The 24,673-nt window shown below is 37.7% G+C and overlaps 2 protein-coding genes across 2 annotated transcripts; both read left to right on the top strand.

Moving 5' to 3' along the window:
- The first annotated feature begins 1,628 nt into the window (after window positions 1–1,628).
- LOC125124275 (olfactory receptor 18-like) lies at window positions 1,629–2,576 on the top strand. The gene has a single exon (XM_047774422.1). It carries the CDS (start codon window positions 1,746–1,748, stop codon window positions 2,574–2,576), a length of 831 nt encoding a protein of 276 aa, XP_047630378.1. The 5' UTR covers window positions 1,629–1,745.
- A 17,196-nt stretch (window positions 2,577–19,772) lies between these two features.
- Window positions 19,773–20,768, top strand: LOC125124658 (olfactory receptor 7E24-like). Its single transcript, XM_047774701.1, has one exon. It carries the CDS (start codon window positions 19,806–19,808, stop codon window positions 20,766–20,768), a length of 963 nt encoding a protein of 320 aa, XP_047630657.1. The 5' UTR covers window positions 19,773–19,805.
- The last annotated feature ends 3,905 nt before the right edge of the window (window positions 20,769–24,673 follow it).

Here is a 24,673-nt window from a genome sequence, read left to right as displayed (position 1 = left end):
TCAAATAGCCAAGCAATTATTGAAACTCCTATGTTAGGTTAGTTAGACCTTTCAGAGAGGATTGGAAGGGCTCGACGCATGCAGCACAGTCTGAAGGGCCAGCTTGCCAGCTGGCATTTGCTAAATGTATGTGTTTGTCACAGGGAGCAGAGCCAGTTGGCAAGACAGAGCAAGAGCAGAAAGACCTTAGATGGTGGTGGGCATTGTCCCAGTGCCTCACTTGCTGCAGTGGACACTCTGCAGAAATAGCACAGACCATACAAAATTTGGCTTGGATGTTGTGACAGAAAATGCTATACATATAAAAGGTTGTCAAAGGTTTTACTCCTCAGCTCAAGATCTCCCTGTCTGGGGAGTGCATAGAAGGTCCTCTAAGTGGGTTTGAAAAGGCTGAAGAGTTCAAAGAAAGTGATTGGTTTGGGGTTTAAAATTTTTTTAATTGTGGTGAGAGTGTAATTTCTGAGTGAGAGTTCCTGCCTATGTGCTCAAGGTGGCATGGTTTGAATCTTCCAATATCACCAAAGGAAGGAGGACGTGGACTTTATCATAAGCTTACCCAGAAGTTGAGCAGGAGGGGAAGAGAGAAAAGTATAGCTTAATCCTACAGTATAGCTTGTATAGGGATCTACATCCAATCTCTTGGGATAAAACATGTTGGAAGATCACATGAGAAAAAGAATGTTATCTGTATATATATATACATATATATATATATACGCACACACACACACACATAAATATATGTATGACTGGGTCATATGGCTGTACAGCAGAAATTAAAAAAACATTATAAATCAATTATGCTTTAACTTTAAAAAGTTAAAAATAGCAAACCTCCCAAACCCCGAAACAACAACATCAACAACAACAACAAAAACACACAAAAAAGTGTAGCTTAAAATCTGCCAGCAACCAAACATCACACACACAAAAACTAGAGCCACACACTTTATTACATAGCTCGTGGAGTATTATAAATATTTCAAATCAAGGAAATTAATTGTACCTAATTTGGATAAAATATATACGACTGCCTATTAATGTCCTTTAATTAGGTTTTTTTTTTTTAGAGGAAAGGATATTTCTTATTCCTCTGGTTTCCTTGAAAGAATGGGAACTGGTATTTCAGTGTGCTTCTGGTGTTTTTTTATGTTTTAAAATTTTATTGAGGTATAGTTGATTTACAAAGTTGTGATAAGTTCTGACATACAACAAAGTGATTCAGTTATACATGTACACACATCCATTCTCTTTCAGCTTCTTTTCCCACATTGGTTATCACAGAATATTTGGTAGAATTCTCTGTGCTATAAAGCAAGTCCCTGTTGGCCATTCATTACTTACGGAGTTTTTTTCATTTCTAAATATCCTTACTCCTCTTAAGTTCTTTAGCCTATTCTTTCCAATGTGATACGTGTAATAACAGATGTATGGAGAAAAAGCCAGAGAGAAAAGAAGTTCTAAGAAGGGTGGGTTAAGAAGGGTGGGTTTGTTATGACAAAGAAATATTACTAAAGAGCTATGGTCCTAAATTGAATATTTTATTTATGAATTTCTTGACTCTGAAGTAGACACACAATGGGTACATGTATATTGTTTCCTTTTATATCAACTCTCATTTATTTCTCAGAAAGTGCCTCTGCTCCACGAAACCACAGAATTTCACCGGTGTCTTGGAATTCCTCCTCCTAGGGCTCTCAGAGGATCCAGAACTGCAGCCTCTAACTTTCCTCCTGTTCCTGTCCATGTACCTGGTCACCGTGCTGGGGAATCTACTCATCATCCTGACAACCAGCTCTGACTCCCACCTCCACACCCCCATGTACTTCTTCCTCTCCATTCTGTCCATGGCTGACATCGGCTTTACCTCTACCACGGTCCCAAAGATGATTTTGGACATTCAGACTCACAGCAGAGTCATCTCCTATATGGGATGCCTGATTCAGTTGTCTCTCTTTAATCTTTTCGGATGTTTGGACAGTGCACTTCTGAGTGTCATGGCCTACGATCGGTTTGTAGCTATCTGTTATCCCCTGCACTACCAGGTCATCATGAACCCCCGCCTCTGTAGCCTGCTGGTCCTGGGGTCTTTTCTGTTCAGTCTTTTGGACTCCCAGCTGCACTGTGTGATGATGTCACATCTTACCTTTTGTACCAAAGTGGAAATTCCTCATTTCTTCTGTGACCCTCCTCAACTCCTCAAGCTTGCCTGTGATGATACCTCCACCCATAAAGTAATGATGTACTTCATTGGTGCCATCTTTGGTGGAATTCCCCTTTCAGGCATCCTTTTCTCTTATTCACAAATACTTCCCTCCATTCTGAGAGGCCCCTTATCAGGTGGGAGGTACAAAGCGTTCTCCACCTGTGGCTCTCACCTGGCTGTTGTTTGTTTATTTTATGGAACAGGTATTGGGGTGTACTTCAGCTCAGCTGTCTCACATTCTCCCAGAAATGATGCAGTGGCCTCAGTGGTGTACACAGTGGTGACCCCCATGCTGAACCCCTTCATCTACAGCCTGAGGAACAGGGAAATCAAAAGGGCCTTACAGAAGCTCTTCAACAGAAGAACCTAATTTCAATACTTGGCCATTTTTTTTTATCTGCTGTTTAAAAATAATTGCACACAAAACATCTGCAATTGGCAGATATGTTTGTTGGATCATATAGGTTTTGCAGCTCACATTATTTATCATATTTATAATATCTAAACATTTCCTACATGGGCATATGTTTGATGGGATTAAGAGACCATTCTTGATCTTTTTTAAAGTTTAATTTTATTGAAGTAAAGTTGATTTGCCATGTTGTATTAGTTTTAAGTGGGTGAGAATAATATATACACATTACTGTAAAAAAAGATGATTAATGAAAACCTACTGTGTAGCATAGGAAAAACTACTCAATAGTTTGTAATACCCCATATCAGAAAAATGAATTGATATTTTTACCTATTCTGGCTCTTATGTATGTTAAAATCACTGCGTGAGTGAATTCCATTACATCAATGGAATCTTCTGCATTTGACACCTATGACCCAGCATTCTGCAGAAATTCACAATTGTTTTAAAATGTATAAAGAATTTTCTAGTTTTAAATGATGCAATGGACAAGGGCTTAATCTCTAGAATATATAATCAACTTATACAACCCAACAGCAAAAAAGCCAATCAATCAATGGAAAATTGGGCAAAAGACCTGAATAGACATTTCTCCAAGGAAGAGATACAGATGGCCAGCAAACACATGAAAAAATGCTCAACATCCCTGATTCTTAGAGAAATCCAAATCAAAACTACCATGAGATACCACCTCACAACAGTCAGAATGGCCATCATTCATAAGTCCACAAATAACAAGTGCTGGAGGGGGTGTGGAGAAAAGGGAACCCTCCTGCACTGTTGGTGGGAATGTAAACTGGTACAGCCACTATGGAGAACCGTTTGGAGATACCTTAGAGATCTATACATAGAACTTCCATATGACCCCACAATCCCACTCTTGGGCATCTATCCGGACAAAACACTACTTAAGAGAGACGCATGCACCCGCATGTTCATTGCAGCACTATTCACGATACCCAGGACATAGAAACAACCCAAATGTCCATCAACAGAGGATTGGATTTGGAAGATGTGGTATATATACACAATGGAATACTACTCAGCCATAAAAAAGAATGACATAATGCCATTTGCAGCAACATGGATGGAACTAGAGAATCTCATCCTGAGTAAAGCGAGCCAGAAAGACAATGACAAATACCATATGATATCACTTATAACTGGAATCTAATATCCAGCACAAATGAACATCTCCTCAGAAAAGAAAATCATGGACTTGGAGAAGAGACTTGTGGCTGCCTGATGGGAGGGGGAGGGAGTGGGAGGGATCGGGAGCTTGGGCTTATCAGACACAACTTAGAATAGATTTACAAGGAGATCCTGCTGAGTAGCATTGAGAACTATGTCTAGATACTCATGTTGCAACAGAAAAAAAAGGTGGGGAAAAGAAATGTATACATGTAAGGAGAACTTGATCCCCTTGCTGTACAGTGGGAAAATAAAATAAATAAAATAAAATGTACATAGAATTTTCTTTTTCTTTTTTTCCTTTTGACAGCCCTACATACCTCATATGGAAGTTCTCAAGGTGAGAGTGAATCAGAGCTACTACATCAGCCTATGCCACAGCCAAAGAACACTGGATCTGAGCTGCATCTGCGACCTCCCCTGCAGCTTAGAGCAACACTGGATCCTTAACCCCCTGATTGAGACCAGGGATTGAATCCATATCTTCACAGAGGCCACATTGTGTCCTTAACCTGCTGAGCCACAGTGAGAATTCTGTATATAAAATTTTCAATCATTTGAACTACCCAAGACTATTTTCTATAAAACTTTGGCTTCAGTCAAATCTATTGATGAAGGTATATGGGGGAATATATGTCACTTGTTCTCAATCTTGGCTTCATATTGGAAGCATCTGATAAACTTTAAAAATCCTCCTGCCTGAGTCCCACCACCGTGGATTAAAATTTACTTGGATTGGATTTTATTTTTTTAATTTTTAAATTTTTTTGTCTTTTTGTCTTTTTAGGGCCACACCTGCAGCATATGGAGGTTTCCAGGCCAGGGGTCCAATCAGAGCTGTAGCTGCCGGCCTCTGCCACAGCCACAGCAATACAGGATCTGAGCTGCATCTGCGTTCTACACCACAGTTCATGGCAACACCACATCCTTAACTCACTGAGTGAGGCCAGGGATTGAACCCACAACCCCATGGTTCCCAGCTGGATTTGTTTCCACTGTGCCTTGATGGGAACTCCACGGATTGGCTTTTAAAAACCTTTTCATTCTAAAGTAAAATGTAAGAGATCAATCATCACATCACTAGTTTTTCTTCCAAGATTGGAGGGGATGCTCTTTCTTTAGTTGAACTCTTAATGGAATTGGCTCTCATCCACAGGCCACTGTGCAGAGAAAACAAATCTAAAACAGCAGAATTATATTTGGTGAGGAGAGCCATGACCCTTAGGATCAGCAAGGAACATGAAAACTGGCTGGTGGAGGAAGAAGCCAAGTCACCCTACAGCTCAGATGCTTTTTGATGCTTATGTTTATTGACTGTAATTTGGGCAAGATTGTAGGCGTTATTTAGTTTCTGCTTTCTTCTATTTCTGCTCCATTTTTATCATCCTTTCCCTATCCTCTCTTCCCCTTTCCCTTCCTTTCTTTTCCATTCCCATTTCCCCTTTTTATTCTTCTTCCTCTTCGTCTTCCTCCTCCTCTTATTCCTCTTCCTCTTCCCCTTCCCCTTCCTCCTCTTTTTCCTCCTTCTCCTCTCCTCCTCTTCCTTTCTTCCTTCTTCTTCTTTTCCTTCTTCTCTTCTTCTTCTTCATCTCCTTCTCCTTCTTCCAAACATCAAATTAAACATGATTTCAGACACACAAAACAAATTTATGATTACAAAAGGGAGGCATGGGGGAGGGGAGGGATAATTTGGGAGGTTAGGATTAACAGATACACATGGCTACGTACAAAATAGTTAAACAAGGATCTATTGTACAGCACTGCAAACTCTATTCAATCTCTTATAATAATCATAAGGGAAAAGAATCTGGAAAACAATATATATCTCTCATTATGTATAACTGAATCACTGTGTTGTACGCCTTAAACTAATATATGAATTACAAAAAAAGAAAACAAAGATTTAATTAGATTAGAGAGCAAAAAGGGCATGACTGATTTTTTTTTTGGCTGTGTCTGTGACATGTAGAATTTCCTGGGCCAGGGATTGAACCTGTACCACAGCAGTGATCTGGGCTACTGCAGTGACAATACTGGATCCTTAATCCACTGCACCACAAGGGAAGTCCAGAGCATGACCAAGTGAGTCTATGTGAAGCCAATGTTGAGGATTATTGAATTCTGTCAGACTTTTCATTCGATGACAGCTTGTATGTCTTGGGCCCTTTACTGTTCATAGTTAGATCCTGAAGATCTTAAGGTAATCAGAATTCATAAAGAAGAAGATAGAGTATTTACCTTAGCAAGACCAATGTGATTTTTCTCAATATTTCTGATAATGTTTTTTCACATGTCTTCGCTCTCCACACTCTATAGCTGGACATATGAGCTGGTTATTTAGGTACTGTTTTTCTCCTCCAAACTTACCCTTTAGTACTTTAAGTTGTGATACTATGGTGGGGACCAAGCATTTTTAGACTGCTGTTCTGAATTTCCGTCTCGTTTCTCTTAGTTCCTTCTCATTCATGTTTGGGAAAAGTCACCCTTCCCTATCACCCAACTTTTCCCCATACCCCTTAACCTATGGCATTGTCACCACTTCCTTCAGTGAACACTCTGTGTTACAATGTCTTTTCTTGTGTGCCTTTCATCTCTCAATAATTACCAATATTAAATTATTACCACTAAAATAACTAGTGTGATTTCTTTTCTCTTGATTGAACCCTGACTAATAAATCATAGTATGGGGGATAATGCTACATTGTGAGAGGCAACTGAAAATTTCAAAGTGAGCTTAGCCTATAAAAATAAGGGTGATTGTAATGATATGGCTTAGTTTTGGATATGAAGTTGAAGTGTAAATACTGGTGTGGTAGATCCAGTTGCTGTGTGGTTCTAATTGTGCCTGTAGATAATTGTCACCCTAGTCCTTATGTATAATCTTATCTTAATTTTTATTACTCAAGGACAGCAAAGGATCACACCCTCAGCAAAGCAGAAACCTTTCCTTTCACTAGTAACCACCTCATTAGGATTCACTTTATAACAATGCATCTTTCTTTTCCATCATGATCACAGATTTGGGGTCACTCTGTTCTCTGCTACATACCTAGGTATCTATGGTCATCTCAACCTTCCCTTTAGAGATGCTACACATTGTTTCTGAGATAGCAATCAGGGCTTTTTGAAGATCTGTCCAGGAACAGGTTTAAATTACTCGGCCTTTAAAATATTTTCTTGTCCTGCTGAATAGCATTGAGAACTATGTCTAGATACTCATGTTGCAACAGAAGAAAGGGTGGGGGAAAAAATGTAATTGTAAAGTATACATGTAAGGATAACCTGACCCCCTTGCTGTACAGTGGGAAAATAAAAAAAATATTAAATAAATAAATAAATAAATAAATAAATAATAAAATATTTTCTTGGAGTATAGTTGACTTAAATGTTGTGTTAGTTTCAGGTGTACTGCAAAATGAATCAGATATATCTATATCTATCTATATCTATATCTATATCTATATCTATATCTATATCTATATCTATCAATTCCTTTTCGGATTCTTTTCCCATATAGGTCAGTACAGTAATTTACCCTGACTTTTACCGTGGACCTAAACTACCTATGAATTTCACTAACAATGAACTAGTACCTGTTTGAAACCTCCCACTAAGAAATGATTTCTCTTAAATATTAGATTTTTCTTCTTCCCCAAGCATTTTAAAATGTCTCAGCCCTCACACCTTCTTCTCCAATCCTCTCTTTACTTCTGCTATTTGGTCATTTGGGCTCCTAAATTGTTCTTCTGCCACTTATGCACACACACATAATTAGCATACTTTCTCTCATATCCAGTTATAATGAGTAAATAATCAAGCGTTCTTTATATCCATTAATTAGAAACCAATCTCTGAGTTCCTCATGTAGAGAGATCTGAGCCAGGTGGGCTGCAAAGAGAAGATATAGAGGTTTCCAGAAATGATGATTTCCATGCACTTGACTTTATCTCACTCTATAAGACAAAAACCACATTTTAAAAAAGACATCAAGGAGTTCCTGTTGTGGCTCAGAGGGTTACAGACCTCATGTTGTCTCCATGAGGATGTGGGTTCAATTTCTCCTCACTCAGTGGGTTAAGGATCTGCAAGCTGCAGCATAAGTCACAGATGTGGCTTCGGTCTGGCATTGCTGTGGCTGTGGTGTAGGCCAGCAGTTGCAGCTCCAATTCAACTCCTGGCCCAGGAACTTCCATTTACCATAGTTTCAGCCATAAAAAGAAAAAAAAAAGACCTCAGGAGTTCAAATAAAGATCCTAAGAAGTATACATTTGTAGAGAGATGAGCCCTTTCTAGTTGAGCAGAAAGCCGAAACCTCTAGAGACTCTTGTTGAATTGGTCATGAAAGGGCTGTGGCTTCTGTTAGCAAAGATAAAATGATTCTATTGTTTTTTTCTTTAAAAATTTAAATGTCTCTTTCAACATATGGCTCTAATACAGAAAACATATAAACAAGTACATTATGAACTAACCCTCTACCTCTCTACAACCCCCATACACAGAAAGGTATTAAAAAATAAAAAAAAAAGATAAGATAATTTCAAAATTAAAAGTTACCTGAATTGTGATGCCACAAAAAGTTTAAATTATAAATGAGTCCAACTACTGTGAAGACTTTGAACTTCAAGACATGAGGATGGCCCCATAATTATCATCACCATGCAAATCAATCTTCACTGCAAGACCACTGCTGATCAGTGCTACTGAGACAGCAGTGAACATCTCAGCATCTCTATGTTATTCTATAGGTGGGTCACCTTGAGATAAGCAAGAAATCTTTCCAAGGGTATGTGACACTTATTTCCAACATGGAAGATTTTGGGAGAAATCTTTGGGAGATTTCTCTATTTAAGAGAAACCGGGAAGACTTCTTATGACATGGCCAGGAGCAGCATGGTGGGATCTTCAGAAGAACGTACAACAGAACAAATTCTTTCACTTACCAGTTCTTCTCTAGGAAAGTTTTTTTAAGAAGTTGGTGATGTGAAGAGTTGGAGACTATGCTGTAATTGCCTTTTTTTTTTTTTTTTGCCACGCACATGGCATGCAGAAGTTTCCAGGCCAAGGATCACACTTGTGCGACAGCAGTGACTTGAGCCACAGCTATAAAAGTGGTGGTTTCTTAACCTGCTGAGCCAACACGGAACTCCAAAGAGCTGGGGACTATGTTGAAAAGCAGAGGGATATCTCTGTAGTCTTGTATGTAGAGCCCAAATTTCTGATAGAAGATGAAATCTTTGTGATGAGCAGCTTCTAAGATGCTCCTAATTAGCACTTTCACCTGTTTTTCTTTTTTCTTTTCTTTTTAGGGCTGCACATGCAGTGTATGGAAGTTCTTAGGCTAGGGGTGGAATCAGAGCTGCAGCCACCAGCCTATGCCACAGCAGTGCCAGATCCAAGCCACACCTGTAAACTATGCCACAGTTCACGGCAATGCCAAATCCTTTAACCCACTGAGCAAGGCCTGGGATTGAACCCACATCCTCACGGATACAGGCAAGGTTCACAACCTGCTGAGCCACAACAGGAACTCCCTCACCTGTGTTAATGACCTTTTATAGACAAATGTATGTGGGTGTTGGCTAGAGCTAGTGACTTATATCCAATGAAATATATTTAGAAAAATATTGGTGTGTCTTTCCAACATTAATGAGTAAATACTCAGACCTTCAACTTGCTAGCCCTCTTCTGCTTTCAGCTCTCACATGTGGTCCTGTGTCCTAGAGAAGTCCATGTGGAAGGAAACTGAGGGATGCTTATGGCCAACTGCCCAAAAGGAACTAGATCCTCCCTTTGCCATATAGGTAAATTTTGAATCATATCCTCTTTCAGTCAAGCATTGATATGGCTGCAGTCCCAGCCTACATTTTATTTATTTATCGTTTATTTTATGGATGAATGGTTGATGTACAGTTTCAAGTGTACACAAAGTGATTCAGCTATACATATACATATATCCATTCCTTTTCAGATTCTTTCCTTTTATAGGCTATTAAAAATTATTGAGTGTAGTTCCCCATGCTATACCATAGGTCCTTGTTGGTTATCTATTTTATATATGGTAGTACGTGTATGTTAACAAACTCCTGACTTATCCCCCTATCCCCTTCAGTAACCATAAGTTTGTTTTCTATGTCTGTGAGTCTACTTCTGTTTTGTAAATAAGATCATTTTTATCTTTTTTAGATTCAACATATAAATGATGTCATATAATATATGTCTTCCTCTGGCTTGCTTCACTTACTATAAAAATTTCTAGGTCCAGCCATGTTGCTGCAGATAACATTATCTCATTACTTTTTATGGCTGAGTAATATTCCATTGCATGTGTACCTGTGTGTGTGTACACACACACACACACTATATATATATATATATATATATATATATATATATGCTACATCTTCTTTACCCATTTATCTATTGATGGACATTTAGGTTGCTTCCATGGATATTGTAAATAGAGCTGCTATGAACATATGGGTACATGCATCTTTTCAAATTATTGTTTTCTCTGATAAACGCCCAGGAATGAGACTTCATGATCACATGCTAATACTATTTTTAGTTTTTTAAAGAAACTCCATACTGTACTCCATAATACTGGCCTACATTTTGAATGTATAACTCTGTGAGACTTCCTGAAGTACTGAAGCAGTCAAATTCCTGATAAACAGATCAAAATAGATAGTTGTCTAATGTACCAATATACATCAATTCAGCAGAAAAATGAGAACCTGGGCTGTCATTCCAAATAGCAAGAAACATACACCTTCAATGCCCAAATCTATTTCCAGTGCTAAAATTCACATTGTCAACCAGGACAATTAAAAGAAAAATAGTTAGTTCTCCTTGGAGATGTACATCTTAACTTAAAAAAGGAAATATATCTGATTCTGAATATAAAATACCTAATTCTCTCTAAATTTCACTATTATTAATGGATTTGGAGATTTAAGGCATATGGTATTTATTTGTTTTTCTTCTTAAAATAATTTTTTATCTTTTCCATCATAGCTGGTTTACAGTGTTCTGTCAATTTTCTAATGTACAGCAAAGTGACCCAGTCACCCATATATATATACATTCTTTTTATCACATTATCCCCCATCATAAGTGACTAGATATATTTCCCAGTGCTATACAGCAGGACTTCATTGCTTATCCATTCAAAAGGTGATAGTTTGCATCTATTAAACCCAGATTTGTTGTTTTTTTAATTGCTAAAATATGTGTGATTTTTGTAAGAATCCCTATAACTTGGAAGTCAGAAGTGGGTCATAGGATTGAGCTTTCTCCTCAGATGAGGAAGGGTCCAAACTCTTCCAAGGATATTCACTTTTCTCCTTTTCTTCTTTCACTAATATCAGCAAGTCCTCAGAGGCTGGGATAACCTGGACCTATTTGGCTAATTATGAGCTCTGTGCATTGAGCCCCCAAGGTCCCACAATGGTAAATAATCACTTTGCTTCCCAGCTCTTCAGTTTTTTGTTCCAGTCCAGTGGGCTTCATACGTATATTTTCTCCTTCCAGAGTCATTCATTGCCTGCATCAGAGGACCCATAGCTGAGTCTATCTTCTTGCCAGTCCTGAGAACAGAGCTTAAGTTTTCATCACTTACCAGGCAGGAGAGGAGTTTGGGGATCGTCATTTTTTGGTCGTGCCCCAGCAGAGATGCAGAACATCTGGTGAGTGCCCAGGGAGAAAATGGATGGAGGAAGGGCTGGAGGGTCATTTTTTTCCCTTTATCCTCAGGCCAAGCAGGGCAGCCATAGCAGAAGGAATCAGTATCCCATGTTTCAGCTAGAGGTCTGTGAGGTTTAAATCCTGGTTCTGTTGGGGGTGCAGGAACTCTCACAAACAATGTTATTTTGATCCTGCAGTGACTCCAGCTCCTGTAGTCATCTCTCCCATGACAGCTGGAAATATGTCCTTCTATACTATCTGCTAAGCACCAAAATGATCATGAAAGTGATGATGACGACAATGATGGAAATGACGACATTGATCACAATATCATGAACTTTTCACCTAGGGTTTCCAAGTGCAAGGCTCGAAGATAAGTATTTTTTTATGGCTGCACCTGCAGCATATGGAAGTTCCCTGGCTAGGGATAAAATCAGAGCTGCAGCTGCAGGCTTGGGCCATAGCTACAGCAACACCAGATCGGAGCTGCCTCTGTCAACTGCCAGATCCTTAACCCACTGAGTGAAGCCAGGGATTGAACCTGCATCCTGGTGGACACTGTGCCATGTTCTTAACCCTCTAAGCCATGATGGGAACTCTAAGATAAGCTTTTTTGATGTAGCTTGTTAACTTTTATCTCTATAACCTCCTTGAAAAAAAAGCAACATGCATTATCATTATTTTACAGTTAAGGACAGGAAAACATTTATATGTAATTACATGTAATTAGAGTCTTGGATAGAAAGGGTAAACTCAGATTTGAACCCAAGTCAGACTCCATTCATGGGGCATCTGGACAATATTTTCATCTGTCAGTCCAACCTGATACTTCTCTTTTCTGTCACTACTGGCAGAGATCCACTGTTTACTATACTCTTCGTTTTGGAATTCCTATAAGACCACAGCAGAAAGTAGCAGGTGTCACCTACTATATAAGTTATAGGAAGTGGAGTTCTCATTGTGCCTCAGTGATAACAAACAAGACTAGTATCCATGAGGATGTGGGTACAATCCCTGGTCTTCATTGGGTTAAGGGTCTGGCATTGCTGCAAACTGTGGTCTAGGTCATAGACACAGTTTGGATCTGGAGTTGCCGTGGCTGTGGTATAGGCCAGCATCTGCAGCTCTGATTTGACCCCTGGACTGGGAACTTCCACATGCTGCATGTGTGGCCCCCAAAAGAAAAAAGTTATAGAAAGTTAGCTGAGACCATAGGTGGAAGTCACAGAACTTGTTGACACACAGTAATTCAGGGCATCTCTCTCTCTCTCTTTCTTTGCCCTGTTCCTTGATTTTGTTTTACTGTCTACTTCCTCTTTCATGCTTATAATTTATTTTCTTTCAATCTCTAAGGGAGACATAAATTCAGAGTGTGAGGTTACATTCTTAGGAAACAGGACATAGTTAAAAGATATACCTTAGGAAACGGAGCTCTGAACCTCAGCTTAGACTCTCAAGTGGAAGAAAACAGTGGACATGGTCAGTGAATGGGCTTCAGAGACCCTCCATTTAATTTTAAATCCATCTGTTCTACTTATTATCTGTGTGACCCAAGGCAAGTTCTTAGGATCTCTGAGCCTCAACATTATCATATGAATTGATCTCCAGTGGATACAACTGTGATGATTAAGCAGTAAACATAATAAATACTGAATATATGAGTAACTATGAGATGGATGTCTGCAGTAAGTATTTTTGGCATTATCATCATTATTATTAAGTGCCATATATTTAAGTAATATGAAGTTTTGGTTTTCTTTGGAGCCCTGAGAAAACATTTTATATTTGTTCTTACACAAGTGGTTTCTGAGTGCCTGGAGGGAAACAACTGAATCACTTTCATTTATTTTTTAGTTATAATTTCTTTATTCATAATTGACCCAAATAAGCAACTATCCAAATGACTCTCTATAAAAATAGACAAACTATGGTAACAATAATATAAAGGAACAGACCATTAATACACTTGATAAAACTGATGGATCTCAAAGGCATTATGATCATGAAACCATAATGCCTTAATCATACCTTTGTCTCAGAAGATTATGACTGGCATGGTCTTTTTTTTTTAATTTTCCCACTGTACAGCAAGGGGATCAAGTTATCCTTACATGTATACATTACATTTTTCCCCACCCTTTGTTCTGTTACAACATGAGTATCTAGACATAGTTCTCAATGCTACTCAGCAAGATCTCCTTGTAAATCTATTCTAAGTTGTGTCTGATAAGCCCAAGCTCCCAATCCCTCCCACTCCCTCCCTCTCCCATCAGGCAGCCACAAGTCTGTTTTTCAAGGGCATGGTTCTTTTTAAAATCAACTATACCCCAGACAGGAGTTCCCGTCATGGCTCAGTGGTTAACGAATCCAACTAGGAATGATGAGGTTGCAGGTTTGATCCCTGGCCATGCTCAGTGAGTTAAGGATTCAACATTCCTGTGAGCTGTGGTGTAAGTTGTAGACGTGGCTTGGATCCCACATTGCTGTGGCTGTGGCATATGCCAGCGGCTACAGCTTCGACTGGACCCCTAGCCTGGGAACCTCCATATGCCATGGGTGTGGCCCTAGAAAAGACAAAAAAAAAGACAAAAAATAAATAAAATAAAATCAACTATACCCCAGACATATTAAATTTTAAAATTTTTAAATTGATAGTTTATAATTATTTACTACTATTTTAATACATTTTAGAGCATCGTTTTGAATGGATATTTATTATTATTTTTTACAATCTTATTTTAATGCTTTTGGATAACTCAAAATCTAAGTTCAGTCTATTTCAATATTTGGTTTTACAGGTATCATAACTGAAGAACATAATTCATAAATACACATAGGGGCAAATAACAGTAAAAAAAAAAAAAAGAATCACATTCTTTTCTGATTCCCCAAAGCCCGTACTTGCTTGGCACAGAGTAAGCTGCAAGCAAAACAACAGTTATTATTAAGTATTGAATAGACCTCTCCTTGGTTCTCTGAAACAGAGCTTAGGCAGTATGACTTCCATATGAGGGGTGGTTTCTTCCTTCTAGAGATGTCCCACAGCATTGGACAAATAATAAAAGAATGCTTGGGTATATCTATGTCATAGATTTTCTACTTAATGGAATCTATAATATTCAATTATAAAAATGCGATATATTCTTTATAAAGAAAGAGAAAGTGAGAAAGAGAATTTTATTGTGTGAACTAAGACACACATTAACATTTCTACATATTTTATGAATGAATTCCCTGGACATGATGGGATGGGCGTCTATCTCTCTGTAGTACAATAGAATAAAAGGTCCTTAAATCTTTCTTGGGATTGTATTTCATTGATAAACCCATTATTCCAACTACAACTCAAGCTCTGATTCAAGTTTTTAAATTTTTATTAGAGTATACTTGATTTATAGAGTTGTGTCAATTTATGCTGTACAGCATAGAGACCCAGGGATATATATATATATGTATATATATAAAATATATTCTTTTTCTCATACATCTTCCCAAGAGACTGGATACAGTTTTCTGTGCTATACAATAGGACCTCATTGATTATCCATACTAAATGTAACAGTTTGTATCTACCAGCCCAAAACTCCCAGTCCATCACATTCCTTCTCCCTTCCTCCTTTCCTCTCTATGTCTGTGAGTCTGTTTCTGTTTTGTAGTTTCATTTTTCCATATTTTATATTTGACATATAAGTGATATCATGGGCATTTTTCTTTTTCTTACTTAGTTCACCTAGTATGTGAATCTTTAGTTACATCAATGTTGTTTTTTTTTAATTGATGAGTAGTACTTTGTGGTATATATGTAACACATCTCAATCCATTTTTTCTGTCGATGGACACTTAGATTTGTTTCTCCATCCCTTGGTTATTGTGAATAGTACTTCAATGAATATAGAGGTGCATGTGTCTTTTGAATCATAAATTTGTCCAGATATATGTCCAGGAGTGGGATTTCTAGGTAATATGGTAGCTGTATATTTAGTTCTCTAAGGAACCCTCATATGGTTTTCCTTAGTGGTTATACCAATTTGCATTCCCACTAATAGTGAAGGACAATTCCCATTTTGCAAACCATCTTTGACTTTTTTTTTTTTTGGTCTTTTTAGGGCCACATTGGCAGCATATGGAGGTTCCCAGGCTAGGGGTCTAATCAGAGCTGTCGCTGCCAGCCTACACCAGAGCCACAGCAGTGCAGGATCCGAGCCACGTCTGCAACATACACCACAGCTCACAGCAATGCTGGATCCTTAACCCACTGAGCAAGGCCAGGGATTGAACCCACAACCTCATGGTTCCTAGTCAGATTCGTTTCCTCTGCACCACAATGGGAACTCCTTTTTTATGATTCTTTTTCCGTTATAGCTGATTTACAGTGTTCCATAAATTTCTACTCTACAGCAATGTAACCCAGTCATACACATATATCCAACATTTGTTATTTTTACATTTGTGGCCATTCTGACAAGTGGAAAGTGGTACCTCATTGTAGTTTTGATTTGAATTTCTCTAACAATTGGTAATGCTGAACTTTTTTTTCTTTTTTACTTTGTTTGTTTGTTTTGCTTTTTAGGGTTGCACCTGTGCCATATGGAGGTTCCCAGGCTAGGGGTCTAATTGGAGCTATATCTGCCAGCCTACACCACAGCCACAGTATCGCCAGATCTGAGCTGCACCTTCAACCTACACTACAGCTCATGGCAATGCCAGGTCCTTAACCCACTGAGTGAGGCCAGGGATTGAACCCACAATCTCAGGGTTCCTAGTTGGATTCATTTCTGCTGACCCATGATGGGAACTCCCCTGAACATTTTTCATTCTCAACATGAATGTTGTGTCTACTGACCATCTGTATGTCTTCTTTGGATAAATGTCTATTTAGATCTTCTGCCCATTTTTGATTGGATTATTTTTGTGTTTGTGTGTGTGCGTGGTTGTTGTTGAGTTGTCTAAAGTGTTTGTATATTTTGGAGATTACACACTACACTACCAGAAAACTGTTAGAGCTCATCAATGAATTCGGTACAGTTGCAGGATACAAAATTAATACACAGAAATATATTGCATTTGCCATTGCATCCAAAAGAATAAAATACCTAGGAATAAAACAGAAACAGATGGAAAGATATACCATGATCTTAGATTGGAAGATTCAATGTCGACAAAATGACCAAGGCAATCTATAGATTCAGTGCAACCCCTATCAAACTACTAATGACATTCTTCACAGAATGAGAACAAAACATTTTAAAACTTGTATGGAAATACAAAAGACCCTGAGGAGCCAAAGTGGTATTGAAAAAGAAAAACAGAAATGGAAGAATCAGGCTCCTTGACTTCAGACTATACTACAAAACTAGAGTTGCCAAAATAATATGGTACTGGCACAAAAACAAACAAACAAAAAAATGAAAAAAAAAAAAACATAGGTCAATGAAACAGGATAGAAAGCCCAGAAATGAACCCAAACACCTATGGTCAACTAATCTATGAGAAAGGAAACAAGAGCATAGAGGAGAAAAGATATTCTCTTCAGTAAGTAGTTCTTGGAAAACTGGATAGCTACATATAAAAGACTGATATTAGAACACTCTAACACCATACAAAAAAAAAAGTCAAAATGGATTAATGACCTAAATGTAAGGCAAGATACTATAAAAACACTTAGAGTGAAATATAGGCAGAATGCTCTTTGATATAAATCATGGCAACATCTTTTTTGATCCACCTCCTAGAATAATGGCAATAAAAAACAAAATAAACTAACAGGACCTAGTTAAACTCTAAAACTTTTGCACAGCAAAAGAAATCATTAAAACAAAGAAAAGACCATCCACAGAATGGGAGAAAAACTTTGCAAATGATTCAACTCAAAGGGCCAAATTTCCTGTAAGGTTGACTCAATAATATAATCACATGTTTATAACATTTTTTCTGTTCTTTTCCCATTTGCACATTTCCCAAAATAAATCATGTTTCGACCCGCAAGGAGAAATGAATACCTGATTGGTGTCAGGGACCTAAATGTAGGAGAAATCCAATAATGAAGGATTGACTTAAGAAACACTTAAACTGGCATAAATTTTTTAACTTCAGGTTTCAGGCCTGGATTTGATTACAAATTTCTTAACTGTACATAAGAAGGTTGGATTTGATGAGAAATCAACCTTCATGAAAGTTTAGGATTATAGATATATTTAAGAATTTTTATCAAGTCTCTAAAAGCAAAAATAGCAAAAAGCAAACTCAACCTCAGGCATTTCCCTGAAATAGTACAGATTAATAGAAAAACATGAAAAAATGAAAAATAGGTACAGAATATTCATTAAAATTTAATTATTCCTTCATCACTGGTGCACTATAAATTAATACCACCTTCAGTGATGCATGATTTTGTGCATTTAACAAAAGCATAGTTATCAGAATGTGAAGTCCAGCAAGAACAAATATTTATATATTTGAATTATATTTTAATAGTTTGACCAGATGGCCTACACATTTAAGTGAAAACTGATCTCCATAAAAGATGGACATCATAACCAAATTATGAAAAATAAACATGAAAATCATTGCCATATAAAAATACAACCAGAGTATGACTGCTTGATTTTAATTTAGGATCATTAATGTAGTTGTGGTTCCCTGAGTGTTAAACTCCAAATCAAGAGAATTTGTATAAGATTAAGTACTTTGTTTTTTAAAATTTATTAATTTTTTCCACTTTATTAAATTTATTTTATTAGGGTATACTTACTTTACAGTGTCAAGTCAATTTCTTCTGTACAGCCTATAGTGGCCCAGTTATAACATACATATATTTTTTTTCTTTTTTTCCCATGAACACAGTGTATCTCTCCATTCATTTAGATCTTCTTTGATGTCTTTCATCAATGTTTCATTAGATTTATACCCAAAACTTTTCTTTTATTTATACCCAAAACTTTTCTTTTTTATATAATGAATTTTATTTTTTCCATTATAGCTGGTTTACAGTGTTCTGTCAATTTTCTACTGTACAGCAAAGTGACCCAGTCACACATACATGTACACATTTTTTTTCTCCCATTATTATGCTCCATCATAAGTGACCAGACATAGTTTCCAGTGCTACACAGCAGGATCTTATTGCTAATCCCCTCCAAAGGCAATAGTCTGCATCTATTAATCACAAGCACCCTGTCCATCTCACTCCCTCCCCCCTCCCCCGTGGCAACAACAAGTCTATTCTCCAAGTCCATGAGTTCCTTTTCTGTGGAATGTTTCCTTTGTGTCATATATTAGATTCCAGATATAAGGGATATCATATGGTATTTGTCTTTCTCTTTCTGACTTACTTCACTCAGTATGAGAGTCTCTAGTTCCATCCATGTTGCTGCAAATGGCATTATTTCATTCTTTTTCTCATATTGTCTGCCATCATGGTCTATCCCAAAGACAGGATAAAGTTCCCTGTGCTACACAGAATGACCTTTTTGTTTATCCATTCTAAATACTTTTGAGTGTTTCATAGTGTCATTGAATTAGAATAATTTTTTTTTCTTTTTTGCCTTTTCCAGGGCCACTCCTGTGGCACATGGAGTTCCAAGGCTAGGGGTCTAGTCAGAGCAGTAGCCACTGGTCTGCGCCACAGCCACAGCAATGCAGGATCCAAGCCATGTCTGTGACCTACACCACAGCTCATGGCAACGCCGGATCCTTAACCCACTGAACAAGGTCAGGGGTCAAACCTGCAACCTCATGGTTCCTAGATGGATTCGTTAACCACTGAGCCACGACAGGAACTCCATAATTTTTTTTCTTAAAGAGGATATTCTTTCTACTTTATTTTAAATGGGGCCAATATTTTACTGTGTTCAGATATATTTCAAAAAGTCCTTGCTTCTATAACATTCTTCAGCCTAACATCTCTAATGTGATTGTGTACAGAAACAGGTGAATAATGCAGACATGAAGAAGGAAATTGTTTTAAGAACTCAAACAGAAATTTTGATGAAGGTACTGAGGTGTATGGTCCTCAAGTGTGAATATTTTACTTGTGAATCACGTGAATCGAAAATGTGATCACACTTACCTGGGTGTATTGTTTTGTTTACTCCAACTATCTCTCTCTATGGTGTTTTCTTTTTTTGTTTTGTTCATTTTTTGTTTTTGTTTTTGGCTGCACCTATAACATGTGGAATTAACTGGGCTAGGGATAGAATCTGTGGCATAATAGTCGCCCAATATACCAGAGAGACATTGCAAGATCCTTAACCCACTACACTGCAAGAGAACTCCAACTATATCTTCTTCTTCAACAGGTGTCTCTTCTACATGGAACTACAGAATCTTACACATGTCTCTGAATTCCTCCTCATGGGACTCTCAGATGATCCAGAACTTCAGCCCTTCATACTTGGGCTCTTCCTCTGCATGTACCTGGTTGCCATACTTGGAAACATGCTCATTATCCTGGCTGTCAGTTCTGATTCCCACCTCCACACCCCCATGTACTTCTTCCTTTCCAATCTGTCTTTGGCTGACATTGGTTTTATCACCACCACAGTCCCCAAGATGCTGGTGAATATGCAGGCACACAGCAAATCCATCACTTATGCAGGCTGCCTAACTCAGGTGTCCTTTTTTTCCCTCTTTGGCTGTTTGGACAGTCTACTCCTGGCAGTGATGGCCTATGACCGGTTTGTGGCTATTTGTTACCCCCTGCACTACCTGGTTATCATAAAGCCCAACGTATGTGGCTTCTTGGTTCTGGTGTCATTTTTCATCAGCTTTTTGGACTCCCAGATTCACTTCTTGATGATTTCACAGCTTAACTTCTGCACAAATGTGGAAATCCCTAATTTCTTTTGTGATGCTCCTCAACTTCTCCATCTTGCCTGTTCTGACACCTCCATTGATAACATATTAATCTATTTTACTGGTGCCATTTTTGGTGGGATTCCCATCTCAGGGATCCTTTATTCTTATACTCAAATTGTTTCCTCCATTCTGAGAATCCCATCAACAGGTGGGAAGTACAAAGTTTTTTCTATCTGTGGCTCTCACCTGTCAGTTGTTTGTTTATTTTATGGAACAGGTCTTGGGGTGTACCTCAGTTCAGCTGTCTCTCCTTCCCCCCAAAAGGGTTCGGTGGCCACGGTGATGTACACCATGGTCACCCCCATGTTAAACCCCTTCATCTACAGCCTGAGGAACAAAGATATCAAGAATGCCTTATGGAGGATTATTGGAAGAATAGCCTTATGTCAATATCTGTCTTGTTCTTTTGGTTCATAGGACAGGAAAATGTAGCAAAATCGAATATGCACAGGAAGCTTTGAATCTGAAGTTACATGTTATGTATGGACCCATATAGCTCTTTGTCATTTGTTTACACAACTGTTACTCTCAGTATAACTCTAATGAATTTGGGAGATTATTTTGGATTTAACACTTAAATCAGTCACTCCAGGATTATGTATAGTCCATCAGTACACTCTTCTCACTTTCCTTATAAATTACCCAAACTAAGTCATGAGCCCTTTCGTTTCCCTCACTGCAAAATAATCATTTCTCTCCCTTTCTTGTTAAAAAATATCTTCTGTATTTTCCTTTTTTCCCCATTTGTTCAGAGAATCTAAATCTTACCTTTAGAACAAAGACATCTATGAATGTTTAACCATTTTATCACATTACATAGATTTAGCACATTACATAGGTGATTAAAGTTTGTACATTGTAAGTTAACTATACGCAAATATTTTTTAAATCCTGAAGGAGAAGATATTAAGCCATGTACATGAATATTTTTTGGAGTATAAAAGCAGTTTAAAATATTAGTACACTGTCAAATTTCTGTATACTAACAATGAAATATTAGAAAAGAAATACAGAAATACAATACCTTTTAAAATTGCACCCCCATGGGAATTCCCGTTGTGGCTCAGTGGTTAATGAATCTGACTAGGAACCATGAGGTTGCAGGTTAGATCCCTGGCCTTGCTCAGTGGGGTGAGGATCTGGCATTGCCATGAGCTGTGGTGTAGGTTGCAGATGCGGCTTGGATCCCAAGTTTCTGTGGCTGTGGTGTAGGCTGGGGTTACAGCCCTGATTAGCCCCCTAGACTGGGAACCTCCATATGCCACAGGAGCGGCCCAAGAAATGCCAAAAAGACCAAAAAATTGAAAAATAAAAAATAAAAGAAAATAAAATTGCACCCCCAAAAATCAAATACAAGGAGGCAAAGGAACTATATGTCGAGAAGTATAAAACATGAATCAAGGAAATTAAAGAAGATGTAAAGAGATGTAAAGATATTCCATGCTCCTGGCTTGGAAAAATTAATATTGTAAAAATGGCCATACTACCCAAAGCAATCTACAGATTCAATGCAATCCCCATCAAATTACCCATGACATTTTTCACAGTACTAGAACAAACAGTGCAAAAATTTATATGGAACCACAAAAGACCAAGAATTGCCATAACAATTTTGAGGAATAAAAACCAAGCAGGAGGGATAACTCTCCCAGACTTCAGGCAATATTACAAAGCCACAGTCATCAAGACAGTGTGGTCCTGGTACCAAAACAGACGGAAAGACCAATGGAACAGAATAGGGAACCTAGAAATAAATGCTGACACCTATGGTCAATTAATCTTTGACAATGGAGGCCAGAACATAAAATGAGAAAAAAAGACAGTCTATTCAGCAAGAATTGCTGGGAAACCTGGACAGCTACATGCAAATCAGTGAAACTAGAACACATCCTCACACCATGCACCTAAATAAACTCAAAATGGCTTGAAGACTTAAATATAAGATGAGACACCATCAAACTCCTAGAAGAGAACATAGGCAAAACATTCTCTGACATCAACCTTACAAATGTTTTCTCAGGTCAGTCTCCCAAAGCAACAGAAATAAAAGCAAAAATAAACCAGTGGGACCTAATCAAACTGACAAGGTTTTGCACAGCAAAGGAAACCAAAAAGAAAACAAAAGGACAATTTACAGAATGGGAGAAAATAGTTTCAAATGATGCAACCGACAAGGGCTTAATCTCTAGAATATACAAGCAACTTATACAACTCAACAGCAAAAAAGCCAACAACCCAATTGAAAGGTGGGCAAAAGACCTGAACACACCTTTCTCCAAGGAAGAGATCTACAGATGGCCAACAAGCAAATGGAAAAAATGCTCAACATCCCTGATTATTAGAGAAATGCAAATCAAAACTACCACAAGATACCACCTCACACCAGTCAGAATGGCCATCATTAATTAATCTGCAAATAGCAAATGCTGGAGGGGGTGTGGAGAAAAGGGAATGCTCCTGCACTGTTGGTGGGAATGTAAGCTGATACAGCCGCTATAAAGAACTGCATGGAGGTACTTTAGAAATATATGCATAAAACTACCATATGACCCAGCAATCCCACTCTTGGGCAGATATCCAGACAAAACTTTCCTCTAAAAAGACACATGCACCCACGTGTTCATTGCAGCACTATTCACAATAGCCAAGATATGGGAACAACCCAAATGTCCATTAACAGACAATTGGATTAGGAAGATGTGATATATATATATACAATGGAATACTAGTCATCCATAAAAAGGAACAAAATAATGCCATTTGCAGCAACATGGATGGAACTAGAGACTCTCATCCTGAGTGAAGTAAGTCAAAAAGAGAAAGAAAAATACCATATGATATCCCTTATATCTGGAATCCAATATAAGGCACAAATGGACCTTTCCACAGAAAAGAAACTCATGGACTTGGAGAACAAACTTGTGGTTGCCTAGGGGGAGGGGGAGGGAGTGGGATGGATTGGGAACTTGGGGCTAATAAATGCAAACTATTGAATTTGGAATGGGTTAACAATGATATCCTACTCTATAGCACTGGGAACAATGTCTAGCCACCTATGATGGAGCATGATAATTGGGAAAAAATAATGTATATATGTATGCGTAACTGGGTCACCATGCTGTACAGCAGAAAAATAATTGTATTGGGGATATAACAATAAAAAAAATTTTTAAATATTATTAGACTGTTGATTCCATAGTATAAGAAGCTCGGTAGTAGCCTCTCATTATAACAAATTATAATTAAGAAGTGAACAATTTAACTTGTTGAAATATGATTAACATATAACATTATACTAGTTTCAGGTGTACGACAGAAATATTTAATATTTCTTTATGTTGTGAATCATGACCACATTAAATCTAGTTAACATCCATCCCCAGACATTGCTGCAATTACTTTTTTCTCTTTGTGATGTATGAAACTAAGTCTTTATGTTATCACAATTTTCTTTTATGCCTTTAATGTTTCAATAAATGTTTAGTCAGTTGCTTTCATTATATTATCTTAATTAAAATAACAAGAATGGCTTATTTTTAACTCAATGATAAATCATAGCATGGGGAATAAATGTATGTTGCGAGATTCTGAATTTAGAAGATTGCAAATCGTGCTCAGGGAAAAAAAAAGGGATTGTAATGATATGTCTTTACCTAGGGTATAAAGTTAAGTTTAATGTGATGCTTTCATATTTCCACTTACTGCGTGGCTCTAAAGATGCCTGTGGATTGTTAAGACACCAAAGTCATTATGAATAAACTTATCTTAATTTTTTTGTTATTCGAGGATAACAAAAATCATTTTCTTAGCAGTCAGGAGACGAACCTCATTTGTATCCATGCTTCTCTCTCTTTTTTATTTAATTTTATTTTTCTTAGAATATTGTTGATTTACAGTGTTGTGTCAATTTCTTCTGTACAGCATAATTCCTTTTCCCATATTATCTTCCATCATAATCTGTCCCAAGAGACTGAATACAGTTCCCTGTGTTATAGAGTAGGACCTCATTGCTTATCCATTCTAAATGTAATAGTTTGCAACTACTAACCCCAAACTCCCAGTCCATCCCAATCCCTTCCCCCCGCCCCTTGGCAACCACAGGTATGTTCTCTATGTCTGTGAGATATTTCTGTTTTGTAGATAGGTTCATTTGCACCATATTTTAGATTCTACATATAAGTGATATAACATGATTTTTGTCCTCTTTCTGACTGCTTCACTTCATATGATCACCTCTAGTTACATCCATATAAATGCCATTATTTTCTTCTTTTTTATGGCTGAGTAGTATCCTGCCATGATCAATGTTCTTTGAACTCCTT

Source organism: Phacochoerus africanus, chromosome 4 (assembly GCF_016906955.1).
Source record: "Phacochoerus africanus isolate WHEZ1 chromosome 4, ROS_Pafr_v1, whole genome shotgun sequence".
Lineage (NCBI taxonomy): Eukaryota > Metazoa > Chordata > Mammalia > Artiodactyla > Suidae > Phacochoerus > Phacochoerus africanus.
Note: the sequence above shows the minus strand (reverse complement) of the source record. Positions and strands in the feature narration are given on the sequence as shown.

What these genes read in the sequence shown, in the direction of transcription:
- LOC125124275 (XM_047774422.1), top strand. Translation starts at nt 1,746, where the DNA reads ATGTACCTGGTCACCGTGCTGGGGAATCTACTCATCATCCTGACAACC.
- LOC125124658 (XM_047774701.1), top strand. Translation starts at nt 19,806, where the DNA reads ATGGAACTACAGAATCTTACACATGTCTCTGAATTCCTCCTCATGGGA.